This window comes from Cygnus atratus, chromosome 2 (assembly GCF_013377495.2).
Source record: "Cygnus atratus isolate AKBS03 ecotype Queensland, Australia chromosome 2, CAtr_DNAZoo_HiC_assembly, whole genome shotgun sequence".
Taxonomy (NCBI): Eukaryota; Metazoa; Chordata; class Aves; order Anseriformes; family Anatidae; genus Cygnus; species Cygnus atratus.
Genome location: NC_066363.1, coordinates 60,526,465 through 60,549,304, shown reverse-complemented (window position 1 = coordinate 60,549,304; position 22,840 = coordinate 60,526,465). Strand labels below are relative to the sequence as shown.

At 37.2% G+C, this 22,840-nt stretch overlaps 1 protein-coding gene across 2 annotated transcripts in view; it reads left to right on the top strand.

The window, feature by feature from the left end:
* Positions 1 to 22,840, top strand: part of POU6F2 (POU class 6 homeobox 2) — a 262,108-nt gene that overhangs the window by 195,115 nt on the left and 44,153 nt on the right. For both annotated transcript variants that reach the window (XM_035552533.1, XM_050708560.1), the window contains exon 5: positions 10,759 to 10,905. In XM_035552533.1, the coding sequence (XP_035408426.1) occupies positions 10,759 to 10,905 (147 nt within the window). The remainder of the gene's footprint in view (positions 1 to 10,758; positions 10,906 to 22,840) is intronic.

Here is a 22,840-nt window from a genome sequence, read left to right as displayed (position 1 = left end):
GATCCTTGCAGCAAAAAAAAAAATTCCTCAGTTTATACTTGAAGTCATCACTCACATTCAGCTACCAGCAGTTCTTCTGTTACCTCAAGCTATATGGAGCTATGCTTTTGTTATAAGAGGATCTCAGTTTCATATACCCTCTTGCCATCAATTTATAGTGCCTAGCACCGTGGCAATTGCAAAGACCTCAGAAACAATACATTGCTAGCCTATATGTTTTTAATTATATTTCCAAGTTTCATTTGCTGTTGGCAACTTGATGTTATTTTGATTTTGCTGAGGTGAAATATATGAGTTTCAAATACAGCTTTGAAATTGATTAGGAATTAATATGGCAGCATTACAGATGCAGTAGATTTAGTGCTGCTTTTGCAGCTCTGCACAAACTCCCATATGGAAAAACTATTGTGACCAGACCCAGAGTGACTTGAACAAAGTAGCTGAGACTGGAGACAGGAGATCAGAGAAAAGAAATGAAATAAGTAAAAGCAGAGGGAAAGTCTATCATGGTGTAAAAGGGACACATGCATAATACAAACACACACACACAAAACTACAGAAGCAAACAAACAAACAAAAAAAGAAACAACGCGAGTCATAACATAGAAAGGTGGGACTAGCTGGATTGGGGGGCTGGGAATTAAGCTTTCAAGGCAAACAGTAATTTTAAAATAACTGGTATAACTGGTAAATGAGTTCTCTGCACCTCTCAGGAGAACATTGACAAAATTAAACCTGGAATCCCCCAGTTGCAGCTGAGCTCAGCCCAGCTCCACACAGCACACATGAGCATGTTCTGGCAGTGTTGCTTCCCAGGCAGGGCTTGGAGCTCAGCTGGGGAGTAGGATTCTTGCTGACACTGAATCAGATGGAAGCACCTGGGAGGGAATGTGGAAATGTCTCAAATATGGCTGCATTACACTATTAACACTTCTGCCTTTCTTTTTCTGTAGGAGGTACATTAAGGGCACAATTTTTGTCATGTTAAATACGCAGCTGTTACCAGGGTACGTGTAGCTCTATGTCCACAGCAGGACTACTCATGAAAAAAAGAACAATATGTGTATGTATGTAGAACAATGTTTTTTAACCTGTATTCTGTCCTGTGTCAGCTGGTGGCTTCTTACATTTACAGTCAAATTAAGCCCTTCCAAAGGTGAATGTGGCAGAAGGTTGCTACCATCTGAGAGGCAATACATTCACTTCGTGCTGTTGCCTTCACACGCATGGAGGGGGAGCACAGGTTCAGAAGTGGTCCTTGCTCTGTCTTTAGAAAGGAGTAGCAGCAGTAACTCCCCCATGGACACACAGACAGCAAACAGTTGAATGAAGTCACATTCTTAGTCCATCACTGGACACTGAACTGTAATAAAATACTAAAATACTGCAAGAAGAAAAACGTTAACAATGTCCTGCTAAGCATCCATTTTTGCATGCCTGCTCCTCTCACACAGACTTCCAATTAGGTTGTTTGGTTTTAGTGGCTATCACTCACCCCTTATATTGACTTTATTAGAACAGTGATTTTGTCTTCAAGGTTTTCAAATGAAACACTTCCTTCAGCTTTGTTCACACTTCTCAAATCTCACTTTGTATACTGACATTTCGTCAAAACTCAAATGTCTAATTAAAAATCAGTTTCTCAACTGATTTGAAAGCTCATATATCCTCCACGCAAACCTGAAAATTAGAGAGAGAACTTCTCAAACACATGGCACCAATTATAGCGTTACAGTCATTTTGACTGGGGTGAACTGATGTTACTGCAGAGGATTAAATTCTTCCCACTTTCTAGATGCCTGGATCCAGAATCAGATCTGGATTTTGGACTGACCTGTATCTTTGCCAGCAACCTTTGCAATGCACTCAGAATTCATCTGTACCATTCTTCCAACTTTTTTTCAGTTTGATGAATCTAGTAAGGCCAAGCTGAGAGCTGAAAGCAGCGAACAGAAAAATATGCCACATCATTCCACTTAGAGATCTGATCTTGCTTACATTCAAGTCAGTGAGGCTTCAGTGTAAGCACTTGGCTTACATGGAAGCAGACCTTTTCAGTGATGCATTATAAATAAATGAAAGAATCCAGATGTATTTCCAGCTTCAAAAATGAGGGTCTTTGCAGAGCACCTGGCTTAGAATTTTTAAAGAAACCTTTATAAGTTCTCAGTCAGGAATGTGTCCCCAAGTATTAAGTAGGATTTATTCTTCAAAAGGCAAAAGAGGAAGTCTGTGCCTAAAAGTGTGTTTTTTAAAATGAATATTCAAATAAACCATTCCAGGCATGTGTGCTATGATTGTATATTGTATTGTAAAACAAGATTTTCAGAAAGGTTTTCTCAAATACCCAATGTGAAGTCTCATATTTTCATGGTGTGACCTCACATGGCATTTTTAACTTTTATAGGTTCGTTACCCTTTATATATGCAAATAGTCACATTTACATGTGCACGTGCCATTCACACATCCAAATTAAAGGCAAATAAATGTTTTAGATTAAGGAGATTAATTTGTGGTGTCTCACGGTTGATACGCTTTCTACAGAGGCTAGATCACTGAGACCCAAGTGTTGGGCTCTTATCCAAGAAGACAGATGGCAATTTCCGTCTGATAAGAGTTCATTTTTTTTTAGCAGCAAGGGAGCCCTGAAGTAACCATTTTTCTTGTGGGGAAAGCATCTTTCAGAAGCCAGATAAATCATTCTAAAATAGACAAACACAGGAACCAAGGAACTAATCAACCTGAAATGAGCTGAGTTGCAAGCCCTTTCAGAAAGTTTAGGAGATGCTCTTTGCTTTCATCCTTGTCACACATGGGAACTACTTCAGAAAATTAGAGAATTCAGATTTTTTTTTTCAATACTCTTTCCTCTACCGTGACCACCGATACAATTTATGGTTAGTACTGTTGTAAAATTTCATCAAGCCAGATGAGGTAAATTCCTTATATTTACTGCATGTTTACATGATGTATAAAATATACAATTATAAATGTTTTAAAGAGTGCTTAAATATATTGGCAGCTTGCCATACTCAGTGAAGATGACTGATAATTTAAATCTGGAACAGTGTGTGTCAGCTGGTATGGATCAGGAATGTTTTGTACTTGTAAATGAAAGTGCTAAATGTGACATCTGGGAACCCACAGAACTGGGTCTGTGGGTAGTCTGCAAGTACTGACCAACTGCTAAAGGAGTCAGTCAGCTGCTCTTTATAGTTATATATTTTTTATATATATATATATTTTATATATATATATTTACAATATTTCTAATATCTTAATTGCGTTTCTGTACATACATGCTTCCTTTTGCTCCTCTTCTCTTAAATATAAAAGACATGATGACACTTTCCACTTACTTTATCTCATAGGATTAGACCCAAATAGGATCCCTTTCATCTCTTTTCTCTCCATCACTAATGGAGCAGGAATGAAAATGGCTAGGGTGGTTTCCACTCACTCCTTGCCTGTGTCCTAATATCTTCTTCATTATTCATGTTGCCAGTAGTTTGTTCCTGGAGATCTGGGAATGAAGTCTGCTTTTCATTTGCTTTGCCATGGCTCTCTTAAAAATTTACATTTTTACACTTTACACTTTTTTGATAGTGTAAATTTTTATCGCAGTTTTTTAGACTGGTTCCAATTTGACCAGCAGTACCTTGTTGACACGATACTGTGAGAAATTTTGTGCATCCTCCCCTCTCCATGTCATATCAGGGTGCACATGAGTGCTGCGTGCTTCCCATCACCTCAGGTCGCGTCACTTTGCATTGAATCAAGTCATGTCGCATCAGTGATACTGCTATCAGTACTTATTCCTGATAGAAAGTTCAGCATAGATTTAGACAGCAAATAGCTCAGCCACAATAAATGTATATAATGAGCACATTAAGTGTCTGAGAGAACCAGATATTTTAAGTGTCCCTGGCAGTCAGTGCTTTCAGATATTCCAGTATCCTTGTCTGTACACTGTATTTGGCACATAAATATCTGATATATGTGTGTATAGTAAAATGTCTGTCTAAGCAACCTATTTAGAACTCTAACTATCTGCAAGCATTTGCAAATGTAGACCTGTGCAGTTCTGAAACATTCACACACTATCGTATGGGTCTGGTTATTGTAACTACATTGTATAGTATAGTATATAAGCTGATTATATCCCAACACTGTAGAAATAACAATTGTTGACAGATATATTTTCTTCTAATTTGGGATTTGCTTCAAACATTTGTCTGCTGGGGCATATTTTCAAAGAGTTATGCATGATTAAGCTCTATGACAGCCATTTTATTGGACATTTGACCATGATCATTTATAAAAGCTAAATGTTGTAATTATCCTATTACATAAACTAAACAGAAAGTTGGGGGGAGGGTCAAAATGAAAAAAAAAAAGTCTCTTGCTGTAATCTGAAACATACAGAGTCCCCAGAGTGTTTGATCATAGTATACTTCTATATAAAACTAACTTACTTTTTTTTATATTACTTATGTTACTTTCAATGTTACATTATGTTATTGATTTTTGCTTGCATTTCTTGGGATCTGCATCCTCACAAATTTCTTGAAAATATGACTTATTTTTGCTTAAGAACCTAAAGATAAATTAAGCATGCAGAGCTCAAGCACCCATAGTTGAAAAATTTAGCTGCAAAATTCTATATAAAGGCTAAGTGGTCTTCTTACTGTTGATTGTTGTATTTACTTGCCAGTCATCCCTGTGGCATCTAGGTGTTTTCTCAGAATTAAGTTGAAGCAGTCTTTCCAGTGTCTTTTTTTTTTTTTTTTTTAATTCTTTCAGGAATTTTGAGATTTAATGTAGGTCTAGGGAGCAATCAATTGGTACAAGGTATACATGCATATTGAAAACAATTAGGAATATAATATCAATGCAATGCAATGAATTTACCAGAAGAGCCACTAGGGACTTCCAGGAAAAGTGTACTCACATCAACTCATTTATGTTTAGAAACCAAGTAAATGGGTATCAAGGTTGGAACGGTCTGCTTCTATGCCTTCAAGGTGTTGAAGATATTTTTGTACCCTTGTTATTAGATATAGTGTGCAGTGACTGGAAGAGGATCTCATGGTGGGTTAGCCTGGGCCCACCCCGCTGCTCACTCACTATCTCCATGTGATGGGGGTGAAAAATAAGATGAGAAAGCTCATGGCTCAAGATAGAGACAGGGAGACTGCTTACCAATTACTGTAATGGACAAAACAGACTCACCTTGTGGAAAATTAATTTATTGCCATTTAAAATAGATTGAGAAACAAAAAGGCAAACACTAAAGCAGCAACTTTCCTTCCCCCTCTCCCAGGCTCAACAACATTCCTTCACTCCTGTCCAACTTTCTTATTCCTTCTTCTTATTCCTTCTTCTTATTCCTTCACTTCTATCCAACCCCAGCGGTGAAGGGGGATGAGAGGTTATGGTCAGTCCATAACTGCTGCTCCTTCCTATTCACACTGCTCTGGCAGAGGCTCTCCACAGGCTGCAGCTGCCATTATGAAATATCCATCTGCTCCAGCACGGAGTCCTCCAACGACTGCAGTGCTCCTGCAGGTGGAGACCTGCCCCACTGTGGCGCACCTACACCTCCTGCTTCCTCTGAGCTTGGTGTTCCCTCATGTTTTCATCTTCTTCCACTCCTCTTCTGCAGCTCCCCCACTACTGAAACCCTTACACCTACACCCAATACAGGTAGTAATGCCAAGCACAGTAACAAAATTAAGTTGCGCCAGGGGAGGTTTAGGTTGGATATTAGGAAGAACTTCTTTACTGAAAGGGTTGTTAGGTATTGGAATGGGCTGCCCAGGGAAGTGGTTGAGTCACCATCCCTGGAGGTCTTCAAAAGACGTTTAGATGTAGAGCTTAGTGATATGGTTTAGTGGAGGTCTTGTTAGTGTTAGGTCAGAGGTTGGACTAGGTGATCTTGGAGGTCTCTTCCAACCTAGATGATTCTGTGATTCTGTGAAAGTTGACACCCTCAGAAGTCTGTGCCCATTTTGAAACAGTCTTCTGAAGTCCAAATGACTGCTGAATCTGTCTCACAAGCTGCTGTGAAAAAAAAATGGGAATAAAACCCAGTATATTTTAATGTGTAGTTCTTCTCATATTCTAAACAGATAAAATTCACTTAGGTTCTTAGGTAAGGGTTCATGTAAAAGCAAATGCAATGCTAATAAAAATTCATTTTTCACATAGTCTGAATAGAAAATAAAATTGTCATGTGTTTCTGATTGAAAGCCATTGCTAAATTCTTCTTAACTTCTAAGGTGTATTTAAATTAGAGTTTTTCTGTCCCTTGAAGAGCATTGGTTTAGGTAAATGTAGCTGATCTTGAGTGACGCTTCCTACAGAAGGGGTTGTCTGAGAATATAAGAAATCACAGAATCACAGAATTGTAGGGGTTGGAAGGGACCTCGAAAGATCATCAGGTCCAACCCCCCCTGCCAAAGCAGGTTCCTTAGAGCAGGTTGCCCAGGTAGGCGTCCAGATGGGCCTTGAACATCTCCAGAGAAGGAGACTCCACAACCTCCCTGGGCAGCCTGTTCCAGTGCTAAATGGAGGTTCTATCAGTCCCCAGTCAAATATACTGGTTTTCTAAACCAATTTCATCACTAAGAGGTATCCAGAAATATCAGAATTTTAAAAACCTTACTAAAAAACACAGATAATTTTTGTAAAATGAAGCTATACCCGCTGTTATTCCACAATATGTCTCTCCCTTCTCTGTTACCACATTCAGATAGCATATCTTCATTCTTAGGCTCTCATAAACATCCTTTAGAAAACCCACAACATCTAACTTTATTCTTATACTGGCACTACATAAAGTGATCTTACCTTTCAGGTTACAGTTTGTCTTTTTCATGTGTTACTCTGGTATCCTGAAATGTTTTGGCTTTTCATTTCATCAGTCAAACCATTTGTTTTTTCTCTGTACATTTGTTGAATGAGTGATATTGTAATGAGTAAAACTGGTTCGTTGCTTGTCAAGTGAATGGAATGAAAGTTCAGTAGGATAAGACCTCCAAAGAGAAACGTAAAATCGCTGCCTAGGCTATCAAATCCAATGTTGTATTCAACATTGCAGGAACAGTTTTTCAGTTTCCCACAGTAAGTTCACCAAGATACTAAGTTGGCTTTGGAGAAAAAAAAATGGGGGGGGGGGGAGGGGGAGGAGAAGGAGGAAGAAAATATTATATCAGAAGAAAAAAATTACTTGTGGCATTCAAGAAGCTGCTTACATCATTGACTCTACCACACTTTTGTTGAAATTTTGCTTTTAGAAGACTATTTCTTAAGCCTAAGAACTCTCACACCACATGTCAGTTTTAGGATCTTTAAAGTAGCACCTCTTTCATTCCCCTGTTGTTATACAGGGTAGTTTTATTTGTGTGAGTTTATTTGTGTGAGGTAGTTTATTTGTGCGAGCAATGGAATGGCTCCTGTTTAATGCTGAAGTAGAGCAGAACAACTTTCCTTTAAAAGTTCAGCTTTGGAAAGTCAGAAAAATGTACTGAAGCTACTCAGTTACTATGAGATTCTTCGCCATAAAGTTTGCTTCTCCAAATAATCTTGTCATTAACAGAGGCATCCTTGAGAAGGCTGACCTGTCACTTTAAACTAAGATCGCTATTACCTGTTGTTATGGTTGGGGGCAGAAATTTGGGCACTGGTATTGACAGCTCTGAAGGTCTCAGCCTTCCAAATGAAATCATTATTTAAATACAGAAACAAAATGGGAAGATTCTTTGTGAGATCTTTCATAATATAGTTCTAATATTTAAAGCAAATGTTCTCAGGGATCCAACCTGCATTGAGAAATAGCATAAACCTCTCAAGTCAGAGATTTTATATTTAAAAGAAGAGCAAGATACAATATTTCAGAAGTTATCCTGAGGTCCAGATGTGATGAAATGAGGTGGATTTCTCCATCCCCAATTTGTTCTTGATATAGTAGGGGTCAATTTAGTAGAGCATAACTTGCATTCAACAGCTTCCCAAAGCACTCAAAGAAAAATGCATCTTCTCTTTTTAATCAGACTTATGAATAGATAGGGATGTTTTTACACGCATTTGGAAGTCTCTTACCCTGTGAGTTGGCCCATTCACTGTGATTTTTCCTGGAATATAGTACTACCCAGGGTACCTATGCATATCATAGCCTCTGCCATCATTTTTAATAAGTAGCTTATCTCTGTGATGCAACTAAAAGCAATCCTGAGTGTCTCCAGGGTTTGTTGTAATTAAATTTTATTGTTGTATTTGAAAATGTACAGTTTTTGAAAACTGGAGCAAGAAAAATGGAAAGGAGATTCTAGGAGATGATAGTCTGATTTTTAGCAGGCTTTAACCCTTGGTAGTTTACTTACAAGCTTGCTTATGATCCCAAATAACTGTTCCTATATGCTACGGAAGCCTTAAACTATAGCCGCCAGTGTATTTTATTATCTGATGTCAGATAACCATGCAAAGATTATTATTTATACCTACCATCAGATCCTGCAGGATCATAGGTGCGGTAATTTGTGGGTGCTTAACAAGACAGCCTTTTCTGAAAGTCCTATGATCTGGCTGCTGCCACTTTCTTCTCCAAGTATTTACAGCTAGTAACACGGGTTACTCCAAGTCCCACTGATGGCCATGAAGTGGTGTAGAGGAAGGCAAAGTTTACGAACTTCTAGTTTGTGTAATAAAGAAATTTCACTGTTTTGAACAGCCGACTGAGTAGTTTATCTATTCTGTTATCTGGCATTACACTGCTGTGCTCAGGCAACACCGCCCAAGTCACTGAGGAGTGCATTCACCTACATTTGGGCTCACACCTTGTGCAGTCAGTGCAATTGCCTACACTCTACATTCAGGGACTGAGCTTTGCCTTGGTCATTGCGCCCATCTCTGCTCTTTTCAAATCTCATCAAGACTGCTAATCAAACAGTCATTACAGTTTTCCCCTTTGTACTTTATTCCTGCTTGGTTTTCTTGCCATGGAGTGAAGCAGGCTGGTTTTGGAGATACATATAGCATTTTTTTCCAAATCAAAATATTTTCTCCAACAAAGTCATCTTTTCTGTCTAGAGTTGCTACTAATCTTTATTTAGTTATTTACTTTACAATTTCTAGAGGGATTAGATGTGCCCAAGGCACCCCTTTAGGCAACACTTTATATCAAGGTTCCATTTATAAATACTTCATGAAGGGGTAATGAATGATTAATAGATGTTTTAATGTATGACCAATCAATTGTTGTAGATTTCATAATGTCCAACAGACAAGTAGGTTTCTTATAAGCATGCATTATAGCCATATCTGACATCTTCTACTGATGGCCTTCTAAACATCTATAACATACACACTACTCATATCTGTAACATGCTTAAAACATCTACTAATTGCTGATTAATTTTTTATAGCCTATTTTGAAGCAGAGCTTGTCTTAGAGCACATCCCTTACTGGTGTCCGTGACTCCATTTCTATAGGATTGTAAATTTTCTTTTCTTTTCATGTTAAGACTCAGAAATTCTTTTAATTTGAACTCAAATGTCAAGTTTTCCTGAGTTAGCTTGTGAGTTTTCACATCAGCCTAAGAAAAAGAGCCTTTGCTGTCGCAATACTTTTTTCCCCATCAAACTTCTGTCTACTTTACTCCACTAATGTGCATTTGCAAGCTCTGCTAAAATGCAACGATTCTTAGGGAGCAAACCCACTCTTAGCTATATTTTCAGCCTGTTGAATTCAGTTTCTCTGATTGATCTCAGGGGTGATGGCTCCTAGCATTTTTGTTTGTTTTTTGGTCATCCCCGTGTACTTGGTTCAAAATTCTCAGAAAAGGATGGGGAAATACAAACTTTACAATGATCCAGTAAATGAGCCATTTCCCAGGGGATGTTTCATTCTGACAGGGGAGTACACCTTTCACATCTAATAAACCCAAGTGCTGATATGAGTGTACTTCCATGGTATTCCCAGCACCACCTGAATGGTTTTCACTAAGGTGAAAGTCATGAGTGTGCTCTGTGCTTTATATAGAACACCCAGGTAGAAGAGACTAAGAGGGCATTACAGCTCACTTTCTGAAAACTTCTGTCAGTCTTGCAATTAATCGTTTGCAGTTGAGAAACAGTAAGTTGCTTAGTATCTTTCTCATAGATTTTGCAAATGGAAATAGACATTTCTGAATTTGTAGCTGGTTTATACTGAACTTTATCACAGGGTTGAGTGCCATGTTGCGATTTACCTAGACATTGAGACCAGATCTTTAGTTATATAAATTAAAAGGAAATGTTTTTATTTTGTTGTTGTTGTTGTTTTTTTTCATTTCTGGGGTCATTGGTTAGTCTCTGTTTTGAATATTACCAGGCAAATATACCACTCCCCTTCAAATCAAATGCTAATTTTTCAGTGATTGCTGTTAACAGCAGGATTAAGCTGCTATACTTGTAGCATTAGAATGTTGAATCTAAAGGAATACAGTAGGCATAACTCAAGAAAAGTTGGAAAAAATGTACAAAAATAAAAGAGAGTTTTATTCTTCAATATCAACATGGAACGTCTTTTTTTTTTTTAAAGCATTAATTGTCAAAGAGACAAAAGCATCATAACATCTCAAAACTGCTCAATCTTTTTAAGTACACAGGTTTTTTCTTCCCCATGTAAGCACAATCACCTTTACGTTATCCAGTTAGCACTGTATGTTTCTGTGTTTATCAGAGGTTTCACCATGATCTTTTCTTTCTTTTTTCAGCTGGTTAATAATCCACTAGCAAGTCAAGCAGCAGCGGCTGCAGCAGCAGCAGCCATGGGCTCAATAGCAAGCTCCCAGGCCTTTGGCAATGCCCTCTCCAGTCTTCAGGGGGTCACAGGTCAACTCGTCACTAATGCACAAGGACAGGTGAGTAGAAGATGGAGAAAACAGTGAATTCTGATGGCAGGCTGATCTTGGGGGGGAGAAAATGAATTCCGCTTGTATGACAGCAATATAAAAGTACACATATTGAAGATAAATAAATATTAATTTACTAGACAAGGTAAGAAATGGAAAGTCTAAGAACTGGAAAGAAGTTAGGAGCTGTTAGAAAAAGCTTTTTCAAAACAGAAAAGGATTAGTTTTGTTTGTTTTTAAATCCAGCCTTTAGAAAACATCATAATAGTGCAATAATATGGTTATTTAAAAGTCCAGTAACCTTGTGATTCTTAACAAATGTACCAGCTTTCTTCTTCTATTTATATAGGCCTAATGACAGACAGGTATTAAATATTTTCAGTAAAGGAACACCAATTAAATTGTAATGAGGTACCCATGATGGATTTAACTGGGTGGCTTACTTGTTTGCTGGTTAATTAAATTAAACAATTTGCAATGAATATGCCAGTCTGTAATGCAAATTTAGGAGAAACTTTTGTTCTAGAATTTTTCAAACAGAAATTTGAACAAGGTTTATAGTGTATCTAAAAGATAAATTGTGCATATTGTGTAAGTACTGTGTAAAAGTGTGTACCACCTGCATTTACTGTGTAAAAGTGTGTACCACCTGCATTTGGGAGGTGTTTATTTGCTATGAAGTATTTCAGTTTTGGTCCTAATATGTTGCAGAAAGATATGCATCTGAATTCATATAAGTAAATAACTCCCTTGATGCAACATTCTTAAGTAGCTTTCATATTGTGGCCACTGTCATTCTTTATTCCAGTTACCAGAAATTAAATTAACACAAACACTTTTTTCACGTAAAGACACTGTAACAGATCTGTGAATATAACTTACAACTGGAGCAGGTAACTGAGTAATTTGTATGTATATCTTACAAATTAGGTGTACAGTAATATCAGCAGTGCTTATGTGGATGTTAGGCCCTATAAACATTTATTGCAATGATGCAGCTTGCATAATATGTGAAAGGTTAGTAGTTTCTACTCTCACTGTTTACTGTGGGGGGAAAAAAAGCATGAAGAATATGTTTTTTCCAATAATTTTCTATCATCATGCTATTTAATTGGAACAGAGGCTACATTTTCAGTTTTGGCCCATTAAAAATAAAAGACAGCATGTTATAGAATCCACCCTCTTTTTTGACATAATACATAAACGAAGATGCATCCTGAGCTTCACTATCCCCTTCCAAGTCCCAGGAAAAAAATATGCTGACCTTGTTATATTTACTGGGTGGGTGCAGAATTGTTCCATCACTACCCCGAGGGTTGAACGATGGAGCTTGTCAAAGTGAGGCCTTATCTAATGAATCATCTTATCGCAGGTGCACACCACACATATTAAAGGAGGATTGTATGAACAATGTGCCCTCTACAATAACCTTTCAATGTCTACTTTAACCCTTGTTTCAATCCCTTTTCATCAAAGGATCATTTTATGCAGCCAGCTTTAAATGGAGGCTCTCAAAAGCCTATTAAGATTTCTGGAGGGATGGGGTATTAGTTTGGAAGAAAAGTTGGTTATAATGCCTATAACTCATAGTCAGATCAGCTCCAACCCAGAAGCCTGCTTGTCTCTGTCTGTGCTCCAGAAGTGGTTCACAATCACCACTCATATGAGGCACTTGGCACCAATGTTCATTGTAAGAGCTGAAGATACAAACCCAGACTAGTAGTTCAGCAGTTTTTCCTTTATGTGTTCTCCACAGAAAACAAAGTATGGACACTCATTGTATGTTTAAAAAAAATAAATAATCCTACATGAAATCAAGTTACAAATTCAGTCAGACCAAGTCTTGTTTATTCCACACATAACATGAAGTCCTGTAATTCCACAGGTTGCAGATAAAGAGAAGAGAAAGGAAGAATCTTCCCCTATCGTAGGATAAAATTACAGAATCTGTCTGCCTAGCTCTTTTTAAAAAGGGGTTATCTTTTTATAACTTGTTTTTACAAACGTTCCTTCACTTATAATCAGTACTGGAAACCTCACTGCAATATATATAAATATTAACTGTGCAACATAACACCCATTCTTACAATATTCAGCATAAAGCCATATTTTTTAGAGCACGCTTCTGAAACTGTCTACAAAACACATTCCAGAAATCAAATTACATTCCCTACAAATGAAAAAAACAAACAAGAAAAAAAAACATAGCAACTAAACAAGAACTGAAAGGTACGTTTCTTCAAAATTGGGAGTGTAAGTGAATAGTAACTTGGGATGCCTCCATTTCTTAATGATCTACTAGGACTCGTTAAGGAGTTGTATTTCCATGATATGTTAAAAATCTGCCATTTGAAAATTGCCTCCTTCAAAGTATCACAAATGTGTCACCCAGAAATCCCTCTTGAAAATAAAAGGCCGGATGACTTACCAGACTGTTTCTATGTGCAATCTTTGTCGTTATACGCTGCTCCTTCTATAGGAAGTCAGGGCTTGTAAATGTCCATCTGTCTGGCTAAATATATGGTGATCAGTAATCCCAGGAGACATGAAGCTGTAGGTCAAATCCAAGATCCTCTGGCAAATTTAGGGAAATGATCTTTTAAATGACATATGGCATGGCCTTAATTCTCAGTAGTCTAGGAGTCCTTACAATCCAAATAGCAAAATTATATATATTAACAAATATTTGTATAGCATATTATTAATTTAATTATTGATTTCACAATGAAGGTATGATTTTTTTTCCTTTGAATGGCAATATGAACTGTAATACCGGAGCTCCCCAAGACCACTGTAGCAAAGAGATCTAATCCATTGGAATAATATGTCTAGATCACCTGATTAATTTGATATAGTACAGGTAGAGGACTCTAAATCAAATTTTCATTTTCAGAGGCATATTATGAAGAGCTATTGGCCCATGTAATGCTGCTTACATTCTGTTTGCCCTCAGCACTTTCCAGGAAGCGTTTGCAGGACTGGACTTTTATATCTTAAATTTAAAGGCAAGGGTAGCAGAAATGCTCTATTCTACTCTGTCAGTTGATACACACTGATTTCAAAGTGAGGCTGTCCACCCGCTCAGCTTCAGCCTGCCCTTATAGTAGGATCCCAGTTCCATTTCTGCACTTGGCTTCTTTAGAGATATAGGAACCAGAAACTCCTCTTTTTCTTTTTTTCTCTGCAAATCAAAGAAAATATTAAGAGGTTTTAGTGTTTTTACTGTCTATTAAGTACATGACATGTTTACTTTAGCTGTTCTTTTTAGCTTCTGTATAAGGAGATGAACTGCAAAAATATGGAAACGGCTGATGCTTCTGGTTTCTGTAAATGCTACCTGCCAGCAAGTTTTCTATTTGACTAAAACATGGAACTAAATTGTCATTAGTCACATTCATGTAAGTCTCTTGATATCAGCAGAATCAAATACATTTTAACCAAGGCTGAGTAAGTTCAATTTCATTTTTAGAAAGATGTGAGTTTTTTATTAGGGAAAAAAAATAATCCTAATTCAGCAATTACGAAGTACCAATTTTAACTTAAAGACTAAAAAAAATAGCATGATAAGAGCTATTGGCATTATGAATTGTCATGTGGTTAAAGAGAAGAATATATTGTATTTTCTGGTAGGTTAATAGGAAAACAGTATATGTATGGTGTAATTGTATAGCGCATACTTTAACTGAACAGAGAATTTAATAGGGATGATATCAATATAATCTAAGAATGCCCTTGAAGGAACTCAGCCTCCATTGTGCCCATGGCTTACTACTTAGGTATGAAAACCTTCTGTGTATGAAAATCCTTGGACACAGCTCCCCCCTAGCAATTAACAAAAATAACTTTTTTGAGAGTTGTAATCCACAAGTAGCTCAGAAAAGTAAATGGAGAGAGGGGTGTTGTTGGTCCAATTAGATAATAGGAGTACTTTGGTTCTCATTATTCTGATGAGAGGGTACACATTTGCTCTTTGAGCTTCTTGATGGTAAACGGTGCTAATGAGGCCTGATGGATTCCCTGCTCATAACAAGCCTCTCAGCAGTGCAAGTGATTACAATGGAGATAGATTTGATGGGATGCGCTCCCTTTTGTAGTGTCTCAGCTGCTGACACTCTGCGACATAATCAGGTCACAGAGCCGGTCACAGCCATCAGCAAAAGCCATAGCTCTATCCCTCATTATTAAAGTGTATTATTCAGTTCCAGGCCTTCACAATACTGCCAAGGGCCTTTTCTTCTTCTTCTTCTTCTTTTTTTCTTTTTTTTTGTTAAGCATCAGTTCTCAAACACAAGGGTTAATAAAATCATCAGCTAAAGAACTAGTAAATTAAAGAAATGGAAATAAACTGCCTCCTTTCAAATCCGTTGAAGGATCACAATTAAATAAGAAGGGAATTTCTCATCACCACATACTCTACTGTACAATGTAATATGTCATGTGCAATAAAAACAAGGAATAGGATTTTGAAAAATAGCATTGTCCTCATTGTGGACTGGCTTGGAAAGCACTAAAGTATCTCTCATTCAGAAGGGAAATTCTGTCTTGCCAACTATTACATATGTACATGTAGATAGTATTACTTTCACAATTTTCTGTAACTTTTTTTTTTTTTCATGGTAAGAATTACCTACAAACTGAATTTATAGTCCTAAGTGTAGCAGCTGTCTTGTCTTAGTTACAGTGGTTGAGGCCACAATCTGGAAAGTATATGACAGGCCATGGTGCTAGGAGCAATCCATTCCCACAGACAAGGCCATTGCCTTCTTTTGAAGAGTGAGCTAATTACAAAATCGTGTGGTAAATGGTGATTTTAGCTTTTTTTCTTTTATTCTGATGATGCTGAAGTGGGGCTATCTCACCTCCAATACAAAGTACTTTTTAAATCTGAAGTAGGATTTTAATCCAATTTAGTTAAGCTGATGAGAAAAAACAGTGGAGACTGATTTGAGATGATCTTTTTTTTTTAAGTTCTTGTTTCAATTTTATTTCAGCTGATTATGAGCAGGTTTCACCCAAAATCAAAGTAACATATTCTAATATTGAAATGTATACCTTTACAGGAATTTACATTGTTTCTGTTAAATCACTTTGAAGTACATATTCAATGACAATAATATACTTTTGTGTATACATACAACCAAAGGAACGAACGCATTGCTTCTCTTACCTTGTTGTTATACATTGCTTTTTTTTTTTTTTTTTTACCCTGTTGTTTAACTCTACAATTGTTCTTCCTTTTTCTTGCTGGTAGAGTGTGCTATGACAAGCAAAAGAGTATATGCATATGAAAAGCTGCTTCTAAAACTTCCAGTGTTCTTGAACCACAGATGCAAGAATCTCTTGACAGCAGCAAGTCAATATAAAGAGCTATGCAAAGTAGTGTAAACAATAGTACAAAATTAGTAGTCCCCTCCAAGAAGGTAGGTTATAGATAGACATGTGACCTAGTCTTTATTTTACGCTAACCAACTAAATTGGCAGCTCTCAATGGGAATGCAAGGTGGGACTCCTTATAGGACTTAAAGTAGGATGATGTTTGGTTTTGGTTTTGTTTTTCAATTCTCTCCAGAAGTTCTAGGAGGCCCAAAGCCATGTAATGAGTAACACTTCCCAAAGTCTTTCTGAATATTTTCAATTCATACTATTCTCCAGGTGTGCTATGTTCATCAGCCTTTTCTCTTAACAATTGTTATGGCTACATCTGTTTCAGCTACACAACTGTAATACATGTTAAGCACTAATATTTTAGCTCTCACAACATCTAACAGTACTCACAAAAAGCTAAACAATAATTGTTTAAATGGTGGCTACTAACAATGTCTTCCCAAAGTGAAGATTGACAGAAATCTGAATAGGTGGTATCAGATTGGTATGTATTAAGGAAATTTCATGACAAGCCTGAGATAATAAAAGAGGTGATTTTGAGGGGATGGCTAGAGAGGGGGATTACAGTACTAGGATTTAAGAACATTTATTGGGAAACCCATTGCCAGGAGAATCTGTTTTGACAGACCTTCATATTAATTTATTACATTTCTGCTGGGTGGAGTCTTATTCTCTGTTTTTACCCTCAAAGTTTCATGGAGATGAATACATGTAGCTTGGCTGTTTGCAGGAAGAAAAGGGCACATATTATGAGCAAAGATCAGTTGTAAGGAAAGATTTTTTTTTTCCATTGGTTTCCTCTCCCCACAGCTAAACATCAAGGAGGCTGTTTGTTTAATTACCTCCCATGTGAATTTGAATCAAAAGACAAATAATTCTTTTAACATACTTCTGCTGACTGTGTCTTTATTTTACTGTAGAGTTTGTCTAACCTCAGTTTTAGCCACAGCGGCATAAATACAAAAATCTATGAACCAAAGTCTCAGGTCATGCAACTTGGTAATATCACTGAAATAGACAGGTACAGAGAGTAAGTCAAGAGCCAGCTCAGTGATCACTAATAAACTTTGGATATCCACATTTTTAAAAACAGTTGTGGAATTTAGAACAGTTACCATCTGCAATGTGGAAAAGTGATACTCAATTAATCCCTCATAACAAAAAGAAGTTCTGAACCATTGTGGTGCCACTATATTTAATGGAGGGAAACTAGCCTTCTCACAGGAAGGAGAAAAGGACAGTGAAAAAAAGAATCAGAAAATGATTGCAAAAATGTTGCAGAAACAGTATTATCAGCTCGTAACCTGCTTGGAGAAAACTCATAACCTGCTTGGACAAAGACTCCAGCTTTAAAGTAGAAACACCACCACTTTCCTCCAAAGCTGCAAAAGAAATTAATATTAGGATGAAGTAGTTCAGGCCAGCTGCTGAACTGAATTAAAAATTCTTGAAGTGGAGGAGATTACAATTCACCCCCTTCCCCCCCCCCAAAAAAAAAAAAAAGACACCAAGACAAGAGCTGATATGTTGCAAATAGGAACTGCAAGGGAAAGACCATTATTTAAGAATAACATGGAACTTTTCCTTACTGCAAAACACATACTGGAGCCATACTGGATCACAGCTGAAGTCTCCAGTTAGATTTAACAAGGAAAGGATAATTGTGTATTGAAATCCCTACGAGCTTGACTCCCTTGTGAGTACCAAGCTTCACACTTCAGATCTGTAGTTGGCTTGCCTGGATCTCTGCCAAGGTTTTTGATCTCTGACATAAATTTTTTCAGAGGTGCCTACATCTTATTTTCAAACGCAACTTATATACCTGTAGGAACCTGAGTTTCATTCAGTGTTATGAGTCTTAGTGCTTGAAGGCATGCCTACACACTGTAAGAGAGCATTGCAAGGAAGCTCCAAGAGACAGTACATTTATATATCACAGCCAGTGCCATATTAGCACAGATCCCAGAAACCAAAAACCTTGGTGGTATGTGTTATGGCTGGACTAATTAATCCAGCTTCTCAATAAGGTGATGTAGGATCTAGCTCATTAGTCGCTAGCTCCAGGGTCTTGGTAGCATGCTGTGTTACATGGAGTAAAGACACTGTAGGAAGATGCAAAAGCCTGAAACGTATAGGTACTTTTGAAAATGTTATTCAGTGAGCTAAATTAAATCTTTCCAGTTATGAATACTGCCCTTTTTTCAGCACCTTCTTAATTCCTCTTGCATGGAGGAGAAAACCAGAGTAACCATTATTTTTGCTTCCCTTCCATTTTCATGAAAGCTAACCAGTAACTAAAAGATGCACCTACCACTCCTGTAATCTGTTCAGCATCATGACGTGCTTATAAGCATGGTGACTTTTCATTATTATCACCACTGACACACATCACAGTCAGTGAAGTCTCTCTGCTGTATGGAAGATCTTACACTGTTCTTCTCACTGTATCTTATCACCTACTAGTAACACATTAAGAAACATTTTGTAGGGACAGGACAAGGGGCAATGGCCACAAAATGGATCACAGGAAGTTCTGCACCAACATGCGAAAGAACTTCTTTGCAGTGAGGGTGACGGAGCACTGGAACAGGCTGCCCAGGGAGGTTGTGGAGTCTCCTTCTCTGGAGATATTCAAGGCCCGTCTGGATGCCTACCTGGGCAACATGCTCTAGGGAACCTGCTTTGGAAGCGGGGTTGGACCCGATGATCTCTTGAGGTCCCTTCCAACCCCTACAATTCTGTGATTCTGTGATTCTGTGCTGACTAGTGATTGTCACAAATTGGTCTTCTCCGTCCAAGGAGAACCTTGTAGTATGGAGTTGTGTGTCTGATAAGGACATTTGGTTTTGTCTCATTTCATTAAGATTTTTTTTGTTTTGTTTCACTTTACTTTTAGTGTTTTGTTTTCATCTGGTTTTTAAAAATCTTCTTGAAGATTCATATTGCTTATATTTGCATTAGAGAAAGTCAAAGAAAACAGAAGTGTGCTTAGCTTTTGCAGCAGAATGTGTTGAAACCACAAGTGATAAACCAATGAACAGTACTTAGTTACTGCTGGAATTCATTCCAAGTACTTGACCAGCTTCTGAAAACAAATCTTACTATACACAGAGAAGGTTTTACCATTATTATTCCAGAAGATTGAATTTGGCAATTACAGTCTCTGTTAAGGAGCATTATGTGACCATTTAGAATCCTGGGAACCACAGCAAAGAGAAACTTGAAGGCAGAGAAAAAGTCTTTAAGTTCTTTAAAAAATTCCTTAATATGGCATGAACAAAGCAATGGATAAAGTTGATGCATGTAGATGGTGCCAAGAAATGTGCTTTCTGTATTACTGGTGTTCCCCAAGCAGTGTAAGTTTTATGCTCAGGAATATTGCGTTACTATTGCATGCTTTCAGGAGTTGACAAATTTCAGAACAATTTGAGGCGATATCATCATGCAACCAGAAGTGATGGAAGTCCTGCTGTATGAGAAATTAGCATTAGAATGGCACCCCAAGACTGGTCTTACTTTTGGCATTTCTCCTTTAGGCTGTCCAAAGCTTCTTACAAGAGAGTGCTCTGAAAGTCACAGTCAAGGAAGGCTGTGGGTAAGCAGAGGAAATAGTGCATCAAATCTCAGTGTTTGTCTGAGATATCTTTCCAGATGTGCTACATCATTTCTGAAGAAGCAGATTATGTTTCTTTGCATAACTTAGTGCTTAATTTTATTTAGATTTTGTCTAATCTATCCTGTGTATGTCAATTTTTTTTTTCCAGTGTCTGAATTTGACCTTCTATAACTTTCTCTTCAACTGGCATTGATATCAGGGTGGGGTGGGGTGTTTTTGCAAAAGGAAAAAAAAAAAACAGTTAGAGATGAGATCACTGTCAAAAGTAGAAGTTAATGTACAATGATAAATATTCAAAGTTCTTGACTTGCTGGTAGAGTGCTGCTGCTGTTTGAAGGAGGTTTGGAATTTCATAGAAGTCTCAAGTCTTCATGCACAAAAGAAAGCCATTGGGCTTTCTTGTTGGGCTGCAGTCTTGACACCTGGTTGTGAATGTCTTAGAGATACAGATGAGGAGAGGAAATCTGGGGTTCCCAAAATTGCACAGCAGTCAGCATTTGTTTTGAAATCTGAAAGGATGAAAAGTCCAGATATTTTAGCAGTACCTTGTGAAGAATTTGAAAAAGAAAAAAAAAAATCTTCCCTGAGCAGTCTTTGTAAAAAGAGAAGAAAAAAATTGCAGAAGCACTTGATTGACTCCTTTGGTGGTGAGCCAACAACTAAGTTGTATTAATGTAGTGTTTGTAGTGATACCACCAGCCAGTTGCAGACCAACAAGCTTCTACATGCAGACCACAGGCTCCCAAGTAGTACATTAAATGGGAGTTGTTCTGGAAGAGGAAGAACTCTCTGTCTTCTGGTTTGAGTTTAGAGTATTGCTAAGAACTGTGTGATGTCTTTTCATATGGGTTGCATCTGTGAACAGTGACAGGGAAAGTTCAAGCAGAAAAAAAATCACAGTCCTAACCATGAATGGACGCTCAATATATCTTACTAAAAGTACATCTCAGTTTGTCTGTCATTTTTCTTCAGAGACTGACAGTGTTAGGCTTCAGCATGTATGTATGCAAATGGCCCAGATATCAAAAAGAAAAAAAGGTCTTTGAAATATCTATGCCAATGTTATTAAATATATATGATTTTTAAAGTACCTTTTTCACTTAAACTTCCTTCTTCACACATTAATTAAATATTATCTCTAGGATAAGTATCTCTCATAGAAGATTAATGTATTCTTGTCACATAATAATGGAAGAGAATGACAGAATATCTTTCCTTAAGCACAAAAAAAAAAAAAAGAATTTATTAATATAAAGAAAACATTCATACCCCTTGAGCAATTCTTTCTCAGCTTCAGAGGGAACCTTTCCTAGTCTCCTCTCATGTATAGCTTTGTGCTAGAGATTCAAGGAAGCAATACATATATCCTGCCAGTTTAAAAATCAATCCACTTTTCAGGAGATAATTTAATATCAAGACATGATGTACCCAATATCCAAATATACATTCATTTTAATGTTTGATGCATCAAACACTCTGACATAGCTGAGTTTCAAAATAAATGGTTTGTTTCAGAGGTTGGATATGTCATATTAGCATCCACCCAGCGGATAAGAGAAAGAGAAATAGATCAGAGAGTGATCAGGACATCAGGGAGACAGTTTAGAGAGAGATGAGAGAGGCCAGGTACATCTTGTAATGTTTAAAAAAAAGCCAGCTAGCAAGAAAGAAAATGTATAAATAGGTCATTGTAACCCAGCTCAAAAAAGTTTAATTTTAACTTGTTAGTCATCATCTCCAGAGGCCTAATCCACTCCCTTCATTGCAGGCTGTGCATTAAACTGAGTTATGACTTATTTGATAACATACATAGACAGACAGCCTTAAAGTGAAGGGAAGATGATATCAGACTGATACAGTGCACTAGCTTTGAGGTCGAACCAGCACCATTTGGCATGCTAAACTTTCCCCGTTCTCTCTTTCTAAGGCATTTCACATAGAGTAGATATAGACTATCCAGAAGAACAACAGTATTTATATCCTGGAGTACCTCTGTCATAACTGATCCACTGAAATGTGTCTCAGCTATCACACCTACTGTCCAGAGACAGTGAACCACCTATCTTTGCTCTCAAGTAAATACATTAATTAAAAAACAGAAGTTTTTTTACGTCCATTTTTGAAAGATACGCCTTTAGCTAAACCAGAAAGTTTAAGAATCTCTGGGTGCAGAGGGTAGATTAATCATAACATTCCCACCTTTGAATGATAACAGTATTTAATTGGCATTAGCAAGGAATGCTGCATTCTCTGCCACATCAGAGATTTTTTGCTACGACGACCAAGACAAAAACCTGCCTGCAACAGTTAATGACTAATAGAAAAGGTAATGTGTTGGTTTTTAAGTTTTCTTCACAAAGATCCAGAGAGAACAAGCTACCTGATGCTTAGTTTAACAGATTCAGAAAAGCAAAGGAAACCCTGGTAAGATTCTCTTCTATGAAACCTTTTGTGAAGTTCACAAGATTCAGAAAAGCAAAGCAAACTCTTATAAGATTCTCTTCTATGAAACTGATTGAAAATGTTCTGAAATACCAATCACAAACTTTTTTTTTTTATGTCAATATATAATAGGGTATAGAGAGGAAGGACAGGACAAAATCTAGGCAACCTTTTTTGCCAGCTTCTCAAACAGTTAGGGTAATTATTTCAAATCTGAATGTTAGACAGCTGACCCAGAAATGTTGTTAGTAATATACAGAAGCATTGCCTGTTCAGCTATCATAATGCTTCTGTTAATATAGGGACGAAGTTAGAGTTTTACTTACGTGGAATTCCTTACCAACAACATATTACAACCTGTATTTTGGAAATAAGGTGTCACTATTAGGTGTGCTACAACAAAATATTTTTTTTCTGAATACAGTTAGAAATATATATGTTAAATATTATTGAGCTGAGCTCAAATTCTCGTAAGAAGATCCATCAATGGAAAAAGAAAAA